The sequence below is a fragment of the Ranitomeya imitator genome, chromosome 1 (assembly GCF_032444005.1).
Source record: "Ranitomeya imitator isolate aRanImi1 chromosome 1, aRanImi1.pri, whole genome shotgun sequence".
Classification (NCBI taxonomy): domain Eukaryota; kingdom Metazoa; phylum Chordata; class Amphibia; order Anura; family Dendrobatidae; genus Ranitomeya; species Ranitomeya imitator.
The window spans coordinates 723501768-723514983 of record NC_091282.1 but is presented as its reverse complement, the minus strand read 5'-3'; the positions used below and the strand labels follow the sequence as shown (position 1 = coordinate 723514983).

The window sequence follows — 13216 nt, the reverse complement described above, 5'->3', positions numbered from 1 at the left end:
ATATATATATATATATATATACACTACAGCAGCCGCCCAGCCCAGGCCCCCAGCACAGCCTGTATAGATACAGTGTATATAATATATATACAGGACAGGTGCTGGGGGCCTGGGCTGGGCGGCTGTTGAAGTATATACACCGCACAGTACCTCTCCCCTGTATATATACACTGCACAGTACCTCTCCCCTGTATATATACACTTCACAGTACCTCTCCCCTGTATATATACACTGCACAGTACCTCTCCCCTGTATATATACACTGCACAGTACCTCTCCCCTGTATATATACACCGCACAGTACCTCTCCCCTGTATATATATACTGCACAGTACCTCTCCCCTGTATATATACACCGCACAGTACCTCTCCCCTGTATATATACACTGCACAGTACCTCTCCCCTGTATATATACACCGCACAGTACCTCTCCCCTGTATATATACACCGCACAGTACCTCTCCCCTGTATATATACACTGCACAGTACCTCTCCCCTGTATATATACACTGCACAGTACCTCTCCCCTTTATATATACACCGCACAGTACCTCTCCCCTGTATATATACACCGTACAGTACCTCTCCCTGTATATATACACTGCATAGTACCTCTCCCCTGTATATATACACTGCACAGTACCTCTCCCCTGTATATATACACCGCACAGTACCTCTCCCCTGTATATATACACTGCACAGTACCACTCCTCTCTATATATACACCGCACAGTACCTCTCCTCTGTATATATACACCGCACAGTACCTCTCCCCTGTATATATACACTGCACAGTACCACTCCCCTCTATATATACTCCGCACAGTACCACTCCTCCTGTCCTGTATATATACACCGCACAGTACCTCTCCCCTGTATATATACACCGCACAGTACCTCTCTCCTGTATATATACACTGCACAGTACCACTCCCCTCTATATATACTCCGCACAGTACCTCTCCCCTGTATATATACACCGCACAGTACCACTCCTCCTGTCCTGTATATATACACTGCAGAATTTACAATAGCTATCACTCATGTAAGAAGTGAATTATGGCATTGGACTATACCTATATTTCTCTGCTGTATCTGGGCATCATGAATCGTGGTATGTGTTAAAGGGGGGGGGGCCACTGAGACTCTTTTGCCCGGGGCCCTCAAAAACCTGGAGCCGGCCCTGCTCCATGGCGTGTCCGCTAGAAGGTTGACCAACTCCACGTACAAGGGTCTCTGAGGCCAAACCAGGGCGATGAGGATCACGGGAATTTCCTCCGCCTTTATCTTTTTTACTTACCTGGGGATCAGCGGTAGAGGTGGAAACAGGTTTGGAAGGGAGAACTGTGCCCAAGATATCGCTAGTGCATCGAATCCGATTGCTAGCGGGACCTGGACACAAACTGCGGAACCTTGTGGTTGAGTCTGGATGCCATTAGGTCGATGTCTGGAGTTCCCCATTTGAGGCAGATCCTGTGAAAAACTGACGGGTTCAGAGACCATTAGCCTGCAGCAAGCCCTTCTCGCCTGACGAGATCTGCTGCCCAATTTTTGACTCCTGGTATGTGCACTGCAGAAATTGCTGGAACATTCTGCTGGGCCCAAGACAGGATCCTAGCGACCTCTGACATCACTGCCTGACTTTGAGTTCCTCCTCCCGAGATGAATTGACTGAGAACACTCCCACCATATCAGGGACTGTTTTATCTGCGGTGGGATCGAGAATATACGATACAGGGAACGGATCAAATTGTCCTATCCCACCAGAAGGAAGAGTTGGAGAAGGCATGGGTGAAACTGCGCAAGTGGAACTGCTTCCATTGAAGCAACCATCTTGCCTAGTACGCTCATGCAGAAGCAGAGGGAGCGGGGAGAGGAGCTTCTGAGAGACCGTACTCCAAGTATGAGAGCTAGGGATTTTTCCTTGGGTATGAAGATCTTTGCTTGGGCGGTGTCGAAGAGCATTCCCAAAAACACAAGACGTTGGACCAGGATCAGAGAGGACTTTGCGGTGTTGACAATCCAGCTCAGCAGAGGGAAAGCATCCAGGGTGATCTGCAGACTTTCCTGACATTCCGCGGAGGTTGCGGCCTTGATGAGGATGTCGTCTAAATAGAGAATTACGAGGATGCCCCTGCTGCATAGAATGGCCATCATTGTCGCCATCACTTTGGTAAAAACTCTGGGGGCAGTGGCTAATCCGAACGGCAGTGCCGTGAACTGGAAGTGAAGCCCCTGAATGGCAAAATTAAGGAATCTCTGGTGCAGGTGAAAGATGGGAATGTGCAGGTAGGCATCTTGAATGTCCACCGAGCAGAGGAACTCCTCTGGTTCCATAGAGGCTATCATGGTTTGGAGGGACTCCATCTTAAAGTGATGCAGTCATACATATCTGTTTAGGAGTTTGAGGTCCAGAATGGGATGAACTGAGCCGTCCTTTTTGGAATGAAAAACAGGTTGGAATGAAAACCTGAGAAGCGTTCTCGTGTGGGGAGGGAGACCATGACACCGATCTGGAGGAGGGAGTCGATAGTCTTGAAAAAAACCAGAATGAGAGAGGTATTTTTTGGTGGTCGGAACTTGAAGAAACGAGATTGAGGGAAAGTAGAAAATTATATTTTGTAATCGTAGGAGATGACATCTCAGACCCAAGCATTGTTGACTACGGATAGCCACTCGTCCCAAAACTGAAGGAGATGACCTCCACCCCAAGAGGCTTCCCAGGGGGAGGGGGGCGACCCGTCAAGCTGAAGAGAATCTGTTGGTGCCTGACCTGGAGGGCTGGCGCTGTGTAGGTCTTGAACGCCAGGTCGGAGCAGGCTTAAAGGAGGGTCCTTTCCTTTGTTGACATGCTGGAGACTTGTACTGTCAGGGTTACCCTGTGGTTGAAACCTCCAAAAGGAGAGAAAAGGAACTGTGTGAAGGGGCGTACTCTTAACCCTCTGTTGTGGTAGAAACATACTTTTCCCTCCCGTGGCATTGGAAATTATCTTGTCTAGTTCTTCTCCAAATAGGCAAGAACCATGGAAGGGAAGACCTGTGAGGAACTTTTTTGATGCGGAGTCCGCATTCCAGGCTTTAAGCCACAGGACCCTGCGGATAGAGATGATGTTGCCGGCTGCTATGGATAAACAGGTGGCTGCATCTAGAGATGTGGACAAAAGGTATTTTCCTGTGTAGCCGATCTGGTCCGCCAGATCTGCCAGGTTGTCGGCCGGGGCCGGCAACAATACCTTGGCAGAGATGCTTCTCCCAGACGGAGACAGCCTTGGCCACCCAGGTAGCGGCGAAGGACGGGCAGATGGAAGAGCCTGCAACCTCAAAGGCGGACTTAGCCAGAGACTCGATGTGTCTGTCAGAGGCTTCCTTTAGAGAGGGACTGTCAGAGGTAGTAATGTATTTGTGGCCAGCCGGGAGGCCGGAGGGTCCACCGAAGGAGACGCTGCCCACTTGTTAGGCAGGTCAGGCTGAAAAGGATACAGGACGCTCATGCCTTTTTTTCTGTGGAAACACTGGTCGGGATGCTGCCATTCCACCTCGAGGGTCCTTTTGAACTCGTCGTGGTTGGCAAAGACACGGGAGGGGTGCTTCGCTTTACTGAAAGACACAGTCTCTTCAGAAGGAGAAAACTCAGAGTCTTTAATGTCAAGAGTCTCATTAATAGCGACAATCAAACTATCCACCATGTCACGCAGTTTTGAGACCTGTGCTGAGTCCAGATCTGAATCTGACCCAGAACGAGGGTCTGACTCTAGTGCCTCTCGAGCGTCCTATGGAGGGGACAGAGAGGGAGCCGGTATCCTGGAAGGTGGTGATGGAGACGATGAGCCGGACAGTGAACTAATGCGGGCACACTTTTTTGAAGCTCTGGACTTCCTGTGAGGGAATTCCCTTTGGGTATGCGAGGGGTTAATAGCTGACACCTCCGAGGGGGGTAGCAGAGAGACCCGCTACCAGGAGCAGGATTATGAATAAGAAAGTGATGGCCAAATTAAAAACACAATCAGTATACTACAAAATGGGTATAATATGATAAAATGCCTTTATTATAAAAATATATATATACTGGGCAATAAATGGCAACAGCAGTAAAGTGCTTGTAACTGGAGGAAAAATATATACAAAACAAAATTTAAAGCAGAATAGCAATAGTAAAAGCCGGACGCACAAAGGAGGCAAGGTACGGATAAAAAAGAAAAATACATGAAAAATAGTAAAAAATATATATATATATATATATACATATATATATATATATATATAACAATTGTCATATGGTGGCTAGAAAAACGCACTCCACATATATACTACGTAAAAAATAATAATGATAATTATGATAATTTTAGTAACGCTGCAAAATATATATAAAAAATGTATACATATAATTATATGAGTATGAAACTAAAAAAATGGACCTGGATACTATGTGTGAGAAGGAAATACTAAAAATAGGCAACTGAATAAAAAGTGATAACAATAAAAGGTGTTATCTAAACAAATAATGTGTATAACTGTGTGTAAAAAAAACTGTATTAAAAACAGCTCATGGATATAAAATGAGCTGTGCAACAATTACGTATATAAGTGCAAAAATGTGCAACAAATACGTGCAGTGCACAACAAAGATAACAGCGCCTAGATATAGGGAAATATGAATGTGAGAGGAGCTCACAAACGAAAAGTGCAGTGTGCAATTCCCCAAATGAATGTGGATGATGCAGCATAGACTAAAAGTATAGAGACCAATGCAGAGTTACATAAAAAAAAAAAAGTCCGAAACGCGCGTCGGGGTGCTCTGTACCTGGAGGATCGGACGGCACTTAGGAGGAGGTAATATTGTGGCCTTTTTTTATGTAACTCCGCATTGGTCTCTATACTTTTAGTCTATGCTGCATCATCCACATTCGTTTTGTGTACTTGCACACTGCACTTTTCGTTTGTGAGCGCCTCTCACATTCATATTTCCCTATATCTAGGCGCTGTTATCTTTGTTGTGCACTGCACGTATTTGTTGCACATTTTTGCACTTATATACGTAATTGTTGCACAGCTCATTTTATATCCATGAGCTGTTTTTAATACAGTTTTTTTACACACAGTTATACACACTATTTGTTTAGATAACACCTTTTATTGTTATCACTTTTTATTCAGTTGCCTATTTTTAGTATTTCCTTCTCACACATAGTATCCAGGTCCATTTTTTTAGTTTCATACTCATATAATTATATGTATACATTTTTTATATATATTTTGCAGCGTTACTAAAATTATCATAATTATCATTATTATTTTTTACGTAGTATATATATGGAGTGCGTTTTTCTAGCCACCATATGACAATTGTCCTATATATATATTTTACTATTTTTCATGTATTTTTCTTTTTTATCCGTACCTTGCCTCCTTTGTGCGTCCGGCTTTTCTATTGCTATTCTGCTTTAAATTTTGTTTTGTATATATTTTTCCTCCAGTTACAAGCACTTTACTGCTGTTGCCATTTATTGCCCAGTATATATATATTTTTATAATAAAGGCATTTTATCATATTATACCCATTTTGTAGTATACTGATTGTGTTTTTAATTTGGCCATCACTTTCTTATTCATATACGTGTTTACTTCCATACATAGGGCCTTTTGTTGTTACAAATTACCGAATGGTCTGCCATTTATCTTTTAAGTAGTGGTCCTTTTTACATATTATATATATATTTTTTCACTTGGACATTAATACATACTTTTATTATTTTTAGTATATATATTTTTTTTATATATTTGTCCTTTTGATTTATTATCTTTAGTCCGCTGCTTTTCTTGCAGGAGCAGGATTAGGAAGTCGTACTTTGGGTAGGTCAGCTACCGACTGAGATAGAGATGTGACCCACTCAGGAGGGGGCGCTTTCTCGTTGCGAGTAGTGGGCGGCTCCTGGGAAGACATATTAGATGGTCTGCAATTAAGGCAGAGGGGTGAGGTCTGACTAGAAGGTAACTTCTTGTTACAGGAGGAACATGCGAAGTGTACTACAATGGGAGGAGGATGGGAGTGAGGCTCCCTAGGGTTAGACATAGAGAGACAAAAAAGGTATGTGCCAGGGAGGATCTGCCAGGGATGAGAGCCGACCCTCAAGTGACAGAGCTTAGAGACCTTGATCCTGGTTGGGAGCAATTTGTTGGGTAGAGCTGCAGAGAGCCAGACCGGGTGTAAGGATTCTGGACTTTCCTGGTGCCTGTTCGCCCTGATCCAAGATGGAGTCTTGGATCTCGCCCTGTCATGGAACTTCCTGTCTGTCCTGATTATTTAAGTCCGGGTCATGTGTTCTAAGGTGCCTGAGTATTTTGTGCTGCTGGCTCCTGAGCTTCTGCCGGTTTGCTGGTGAACTCCCTGCTTCTTCTGCTCACTACTCGGTGGTCTGCCTTTCTCCATTCAGCTACCTCTCGCCTCTGGAACTTCTGCAATGGGCTGCGCACCAGTGGAAGTGTCTTCCTTGTTTGCAAAACTTTTCCCAGTGTTGTGCCTCTTTGCGCAACCACACCAGGTGAGCAAGATTCAAGCTGTGCTTGTTTCATCCAGAAATATTTACTCATCTGCTACGCTTAGATAGCGCTCTCTCTTTTCCCCTCGTCCTCTCTTTCCCAGGACTGCATTTACACAACGCATCATCTGTGAATTATTGGCCTCCTACTAACAAGTACTGGCACATGTGTGATCAAGTTTTGCTGGACTTCCTCATTTAAAGTACTGTGTGCATTCGCACTATAAAATGGACTTCCTTGTTTAAATATCTGTTCGCCTCTAAGTTTGCTGTGATTTACTTTATTGTGCTGAGGACCTTGCTACTACAGCAGGAATATCTGTATTATGCTCTGTTTGCTATTAACGATATAGAGCTGAAGACCTAGTTGCAATTGCAGAAATATCTGGGTCTATTCTGTTTACATTTCTGTTTCGAGTAAAAATATTCTTTGCTGCAACTTTGTTCTTGGACTGGCTTTATCCCATGCTATTAGATTCCGTAGTATCCATATAATTATTACACCGGGAGCTGCTGCTGCTGTGAGGCTGTGGAGTGGTGAGAGGAGACTCTGGACTAGCAGCCGGCCAGGAGCTGCTGCTGAGAGGCTGCAGAGTGGTGAGAAGATGGCGCTGGTTCATGGGTGGAGCCTGTAGGGCATGCAGAATTCCTTTTCGATTGAGACAGGGAGGGAGGGAGGGATCCGGGGAAGGTGCGCAGAGATGCTGGGCTGCTGAAAAAGAAAGACGTGCAGCGCTAGGGGAGAGAGAGCTGTGCTGATAGGCCGGGAGGGGGTGGGCAGAGCTAGGCGGAGAGTTGGCGCCAGTGATTGGCTGGCCGGCGGTAGGCGTAGCCTAATGCTGCAGTAGGCCCAGATAGAAGCCGGGGGCTAAAGTAGGAATGGGAGACCGCAGTGGGAAGGGAGAAACACGGTATGCACTGCGGAGCGCCGAATGAGCAAGGGATGGTATCGGGAGGTGGCAATATGAGAGGATACTGCATGAATGTTCTCCCCCCTCTGGTCAACACCTCTAGAAATGTCTTAAAATATATATACGGTATATATTTTTATACAAAAAGGAGCCCCCGGCTGCCGCATGTATACGTGTCCAGATGATCCCGTATCCCTCTTCGCAGAAGTGGCGCTGGAAGACGGATCTGTATGTAGACCTCGGGGCCATTGGACCTCTGGTAGCCGTCGGGAAACAATTCCGTCTTCCTCCCCTATGCGACCGGCTATGGAGGGTGGGTGATGTAGGGGGGTAGTGGCAAGGACCTGTCCGCATGTCCGGCTTTGCGGATGCCCCAAACACGCTTGAAGTGTTAGGAGGCATGGGGTCCTGCCTGGCAGACACGAGAGGGTACAGTAGTGACACATTGCCACACTGTGCTCCCGGTCTCTAGGGCAGAGCGAGGACTGACCCATTACACTCTGTCGCCCAGAATCACAAGCTGTATCTGAAAAATAGACATCATTAATAAAAAACAACAAAACCTAGATACGGGGCTGAGGCAGCCCGCGTTCACCTCCTACTGAAACTAAGCTTAAACTGATTAGCTTTCTGCCAGTTGGTGGGTATATACTGCTGGGGAGGAGCTAAACCTTTTTTGCATATTGTCAACCTCTTAGTGGCAGCAGCAGACACCATGGTTTCCTGTGTCCCCTAATGAAGCGAGAGAGAAAAGCAAATGTGAATATCTATTAAATGGAGGGACACAGAGCAAAACGGAAAAAATCAGCAAAATCAGGAGAGCTCAGGGATTTTTACAAGATATTTATCTAAATTTTTTAATCAAATGGAAGGTCTTCTTTAAAAGAAATGCCTTTGAAGCTTTGAAGTAAAACTTAAAACTGAAAATACAAAGGACAGTATCTGAAATTACAAAAATTGCAAACGGAGAAGTACAACCATTAAAAAACTTGAAGAACTCAATTACCTGAAGTCTCAATGAATTCAATAGTTGTTTTTGTCTTTCTTCACTTTTTTTGTCCAAATCATCATATCGATTTTGAGTGTCAGACACCCTCTGTTTTATCCTGCCAGACAAGAACTGTATTAATTTTTCTCAAATATATAAGTTACATATAACAAATATATGCTGAGCTGTCCTCTTTTATCACGTGGCTACATGTGCTTTTGAAAAAGCAGGGTGGAAACCATTATAAAGGCTATTACAATGTATTACAATGACAGGAGAAGGAACTTTTTACTGCAATCTGCAGATTTGTAATTTTATGCAGGTTTGAAGAAGACACCACAATGTTGCTTCATCAAAACAATTATTGCTAGAGATCATGCTAATTATAAGGCTGGTTTCTCACATCAGATATTTTTCTCAAGAGCGAAAAATGGTGCAGGTTTATTTTAGTTCCAAATTGATTCGTGTTTCAGCGTTTACCATGCGCCTATGAAAAAAATAAAATTTTTAGCTTCTCCTTCTCATTTAACAGTAAAATGCAGAAAGTACACAAATGACTGCAGAGTTTTTTGTGATTATGAGAGCAAAGTGTCCGTCATTGCATGTCTCACACTGGTAACGCCTCATTTAATTTAAAATAATCTCTGGAGGCAGATTTTCAGGGAGATCTATGTCCGGCCCATAGATCTTACAAGCTCATTTACATATTAAGAAAAAAGTGGATTTCTCTGGAATAAAACATCATATCAAAGATATCAAGGTATCATTTTATTCATCTTCCTTCATGCACATGTAGATGACTTAGAAGGGTTCATGCACACTTGCATGTTTACACCAGTATTTGATGTTTTAGCTTACAAACACTAATGTGAAATACTGTCCAAAATCCAAAAATGTGAATGAGGTACTGTGCTGCATTTACCTAGGGCAATACCATATCATGCATTTTAATTGTTATGTTTTGGGCAGTTACTCCTCCAGATTTGTGTATGCACCCCTAAACCATTAATGGTTATTCATGGGTATTCATATTATTACCATTCATATTATTATTATCAGTACCATTCAGGAAACAATAATACATTGCTTAAGAATAACAATCTTACAGGGCATTAGCAAAGTGATTTTTTGCCACTAGGGACTCTCCATTTTTTCGTAAGTTGGTAACTCGGCTATTGAGAGCTGCCAAAACTTTCTCAAACTGCTTGTGTCTGTTCAAAAGAATCTGAACTGTATCCAATTGGTCCTGAAACATAGTAAAAAAAAGTGTAAATAATCTGACACTAAAGTAAAGTAACTTTATAATTATTTCTTCCATACTATAACCTCCAATCGATCCAATTTCCAAGAAATGGCTGGTTTTGAATTGTAGGCTATATCGTTTTCATTATTGGCAGCATACAGTTGTGTGAAAATTTTTGTCCTCTTCCTGATTTCATATTCTTTTGCATGTTTGTCACGCTTAAATGTTTCAGATCACCAAACAATTGTAAATATTAGACAAAGATAACACAAGTAAACACAAAATGAAGTTTTTAAATGAAGATCTTTATTATTAAGGAAAAAAGAAATCCAAACCTACAGGGCCCTGTGTGAACAAGTGATTGTCCCCTCTTAAAACATAAATTAACTGTGGTTTATCACATCTTTTGGAAGCTGAATTCAAATTCCCTAGCCACACCGAGGCCCAATTACTGCCACGCCTGTTCTCAATCAAGAAATCACTTAAAAAGGACCTGCCTGACAAAGTGAAGTAGACCAAAAGTTTCTTAAAAGCTAGATATCATGCTGAGATCCAAAGAAATTCTGGGACAACAGAGAAAAAAAGTAATTGAGATCAATCAGTCTGGAAAACGTTATAAAGCCATTTCTACACCTTTGGGACTTCAGCGAACCACAGGGAGAGCCATTATCCACAATTGGCTAAAACATGAAACAGTAGAGAACCTGCCCAGTAGTGGTCGGCTGACGAAAATTACCCCAACAGTACCACGACAACGCATCCAAGAAGTCACAAATGACCACACAACAATATCCAAAGAACTGCAGGCCTCACTAGCCTCAATTAAGGTCAGCGTTCATGACTACACTATAAGAAAGAGACTGTGCAAAAATGGCCTCCATGGCAGAGTTTCAAGATGAAAACCACTGCTGAGCAATAAATACATAAAGGCTCATCTCAGTTTTGCCAGAAAACATCTTGATGATCCCCAAGACATTTGGGAGAATACTCTGTGGACTGACGAGACAAAAGTTGAACTTTTTGGAAGGTGTATGTCCCATTAAATTTAGCGTAGAGGTAACACAGCATTTCAGAAAAGGAACATGATACCAACAGTAAAATATGGTGGTGGTAGTGTGATGGTCTGGGGCTGTTTTGCTGCTTCAGGACCTGGAAGACTTGCTGTGGTAAATGGAACCATGAATTCTGCTGTCTTCCAAAAATTCCTGAAGGTGAATGTCCGGCCATCTGTTTATGACCTCAAGCTGGAGTGGCCTAGTCAAAGTCCTGACCTTAGTCCAATTGAGATGCTTTGGCATGACTTTAAAAAGGCGGTTCTTGGTCAGAAACCACCAACAATTACAACAATTCTGGGAACGAGTGACTAAAATTCCTCCAGAGCGTTGTAAAAGACTTATTGCCAGTTATCACAAATGCTTGATTGCAGCTGTTGCTGCTAACGGTGGCCCAAACAGCTTTTAGGTTTAGGGGGCAGTTACTTTTTCACACAGGGGCATGTAGGGTTGGATTTATTTTTCCCTGAATAACAAAGACCTTCACTTAAAAACTGTGTTTTGTGTTTACTTGTGTTATCTTTGTCTAATATTAAAATTTGTTGTGTGATCTGAAACATTTAAGTGTGACAAACATGCAAAAGAATAGGACATCAGGAAGGGGCTAAACAATTTTTACACAACTGTATGTTAGTTATAATGGAAAGTGTAACCAGCAGCACAAACTAAGGTAAGAGTGAAAGAAAATCATCATATACATGTACTAAAAAGGAGGAACCATAACTAATGTGGCATGCAACAACCCTTGTATTGAAATCCAATTACACCAATCAAATCAAATGCTGGGAGCTATGATTCCATAAACGGTGTAATGAAATGCCCAACCGTACAGAGTGTCGATCTTTTACAGTCTCATAGAAAATTTTGCTGCCATCTCTCCACTCGAATGGGGCATTTTAGAGACATGTGGTCTATCTGGCAAAACCTGTTAACCCCTCTGCATATATTTAGAATATACACACATTTATCAACCTGGGTATCATCTAATGAAATCTCAAAATATTTTAAAAAGTGAGTCTTACCCCAAGATCATTCACCCTCAGAAATGCTTCATGGCTGGAAATTGCTGCATTGATGCTGTCAGCTTCTCGCAAAAATTGATGCAGCTCCAAGCCTTGTTCTAGTTTCTGTGTTCTTTCTACCCACAAGTCGCTGAGATCATTGTACCCTTGAATGAGGCTCACTAAGGAATCTCGTACTTCAGGACTATTGCTGGAGTCTAACACATTTTTACCCATTTGCTGCAGTTCAATGATTCTGTGTGCAAGAAAATATATAGTGGTTAGTGTAAAGCAACAAACACATAGCATGATGCAAATGTAAATGTGAAAAACTTCAAAGGAGGTCAGTCCTATAGACTTCAAGAGGACCAATATTCTATTGATGACCTATCTCAGAAATAAGTCATCCCAAGGGCTATTGGGACTGGCTCCTCACCTGTCTCTCTGACCGTCAATCTCTTTAAGCAGGTACCGATGGTCCCTTAGAAGCTGTTCTGCGGAGGTTACATCAGTGCCCATCTCCTCATTTGTCAGCTTTTCCTTTATGTCTTGGATCCACAACATCTGTCTGTGGCTGTCCTGTAGGAAAGTCTTTTGATCTTTGTCCTTTTGGAGTTTGTCCTTTTTCGCCTGAGCTTCTTCTTTCAGTTGTCCAAGAAGTTTTTCCATTTGTTCAATTTGTTTCCTGATGGCTAAACTCTCTTGTGGATTTGTGTGTCTCATTCTGAAAAAGAAATAAGGAAATAAATATGAAGAAATGGAAAAAAAATCTGGCTGAGAACTTACAACATACATGCATTTTTTCCCTGAAACATCAAATATTGCCTTGGTTCCTTACAATCAAGTGCTGAGTTGGACAGAGCTCAAGGCTTTTGAAAATGGAGACTAGAGTGGAGGACCCAGCCTCTTAAGCTATACAATCCCCAAGACATTTAGGACAAGGTAATCTCGTAAAAGGGCTTTTCATTATTGATAACTTGATAACCCTTAGGGTGCCTCAAAAATAAGCTAATCATGGACTGTCCCATTACAGGACTGTGGCTACACGGCAATGTTGGCTGTGACACAGGTCGTGTGGCCAAAGATTGCTATTTGCAGCTGCTACATTGCATCGCAGCTCAATAGGAGTGGATGAAGGCACATTGCGACCCTTAGGGTCCTACAGTGATCAAGTTGCAAAAAATCCCTGTTGGATTTGTGACTAGGAATTGCAATCTCTGGAGAAACCTGGTGGCAAGTGTTTAGTGTCACTGCTGCACCACAACAGGGTATATGTTGTGCCGACAGAGCGCTACCGTGGCACCTGCAAACAGCTGACCAGGGTTCTGGGTTCCGTGCGCCCATCAATCTGATATCAATAACCTATTCCAAGAAAGTCCTTTATGGGTATGTTCTCACAGGACTTTTTGAACACTAGTGTGCACACATGTGTTTTCTTCATCAAAAACTGCTTCACAAAATTGCTGGTGGTATTTTCCCTGAA

General features: G+C 42.8%; 1 protein-coding gene across 3 annotated transcripts in view; it reads right to left on the bottom strand.

Moving 5' to 3' along the window:
• SPTBN5 (spectrin beta, non-erythrocytic 5) overlaps positions 1-13216 on the bottom strand; it is a 436876-nt gene that overhangs the window by 270198 nt on the left and 153462 nt on the right. For all 3 annotated transcript variants that reach the window (XM_069732520.1, XM_069732522.1, XM_069732521.1), the window contains exons 17-20: positions 12170-12457; positions 11755-11989; positions 9544-9683; positions 8456-8555 (exon numbers count right to left, since the gene is read on the bottom strand). In XM_069732520.1, coding sequence (XP_069588621.1) covers positions 8456-8555; positions 9544-9683; positions 11755-11989; positions 12170-12457 — 763 coding nt within the window. The remainder of the gene's footprint in view (positions 1-8455; positions 8556-9543; positions 9684-11754; positions 11990-12169; positions 12458-13216) is intronic.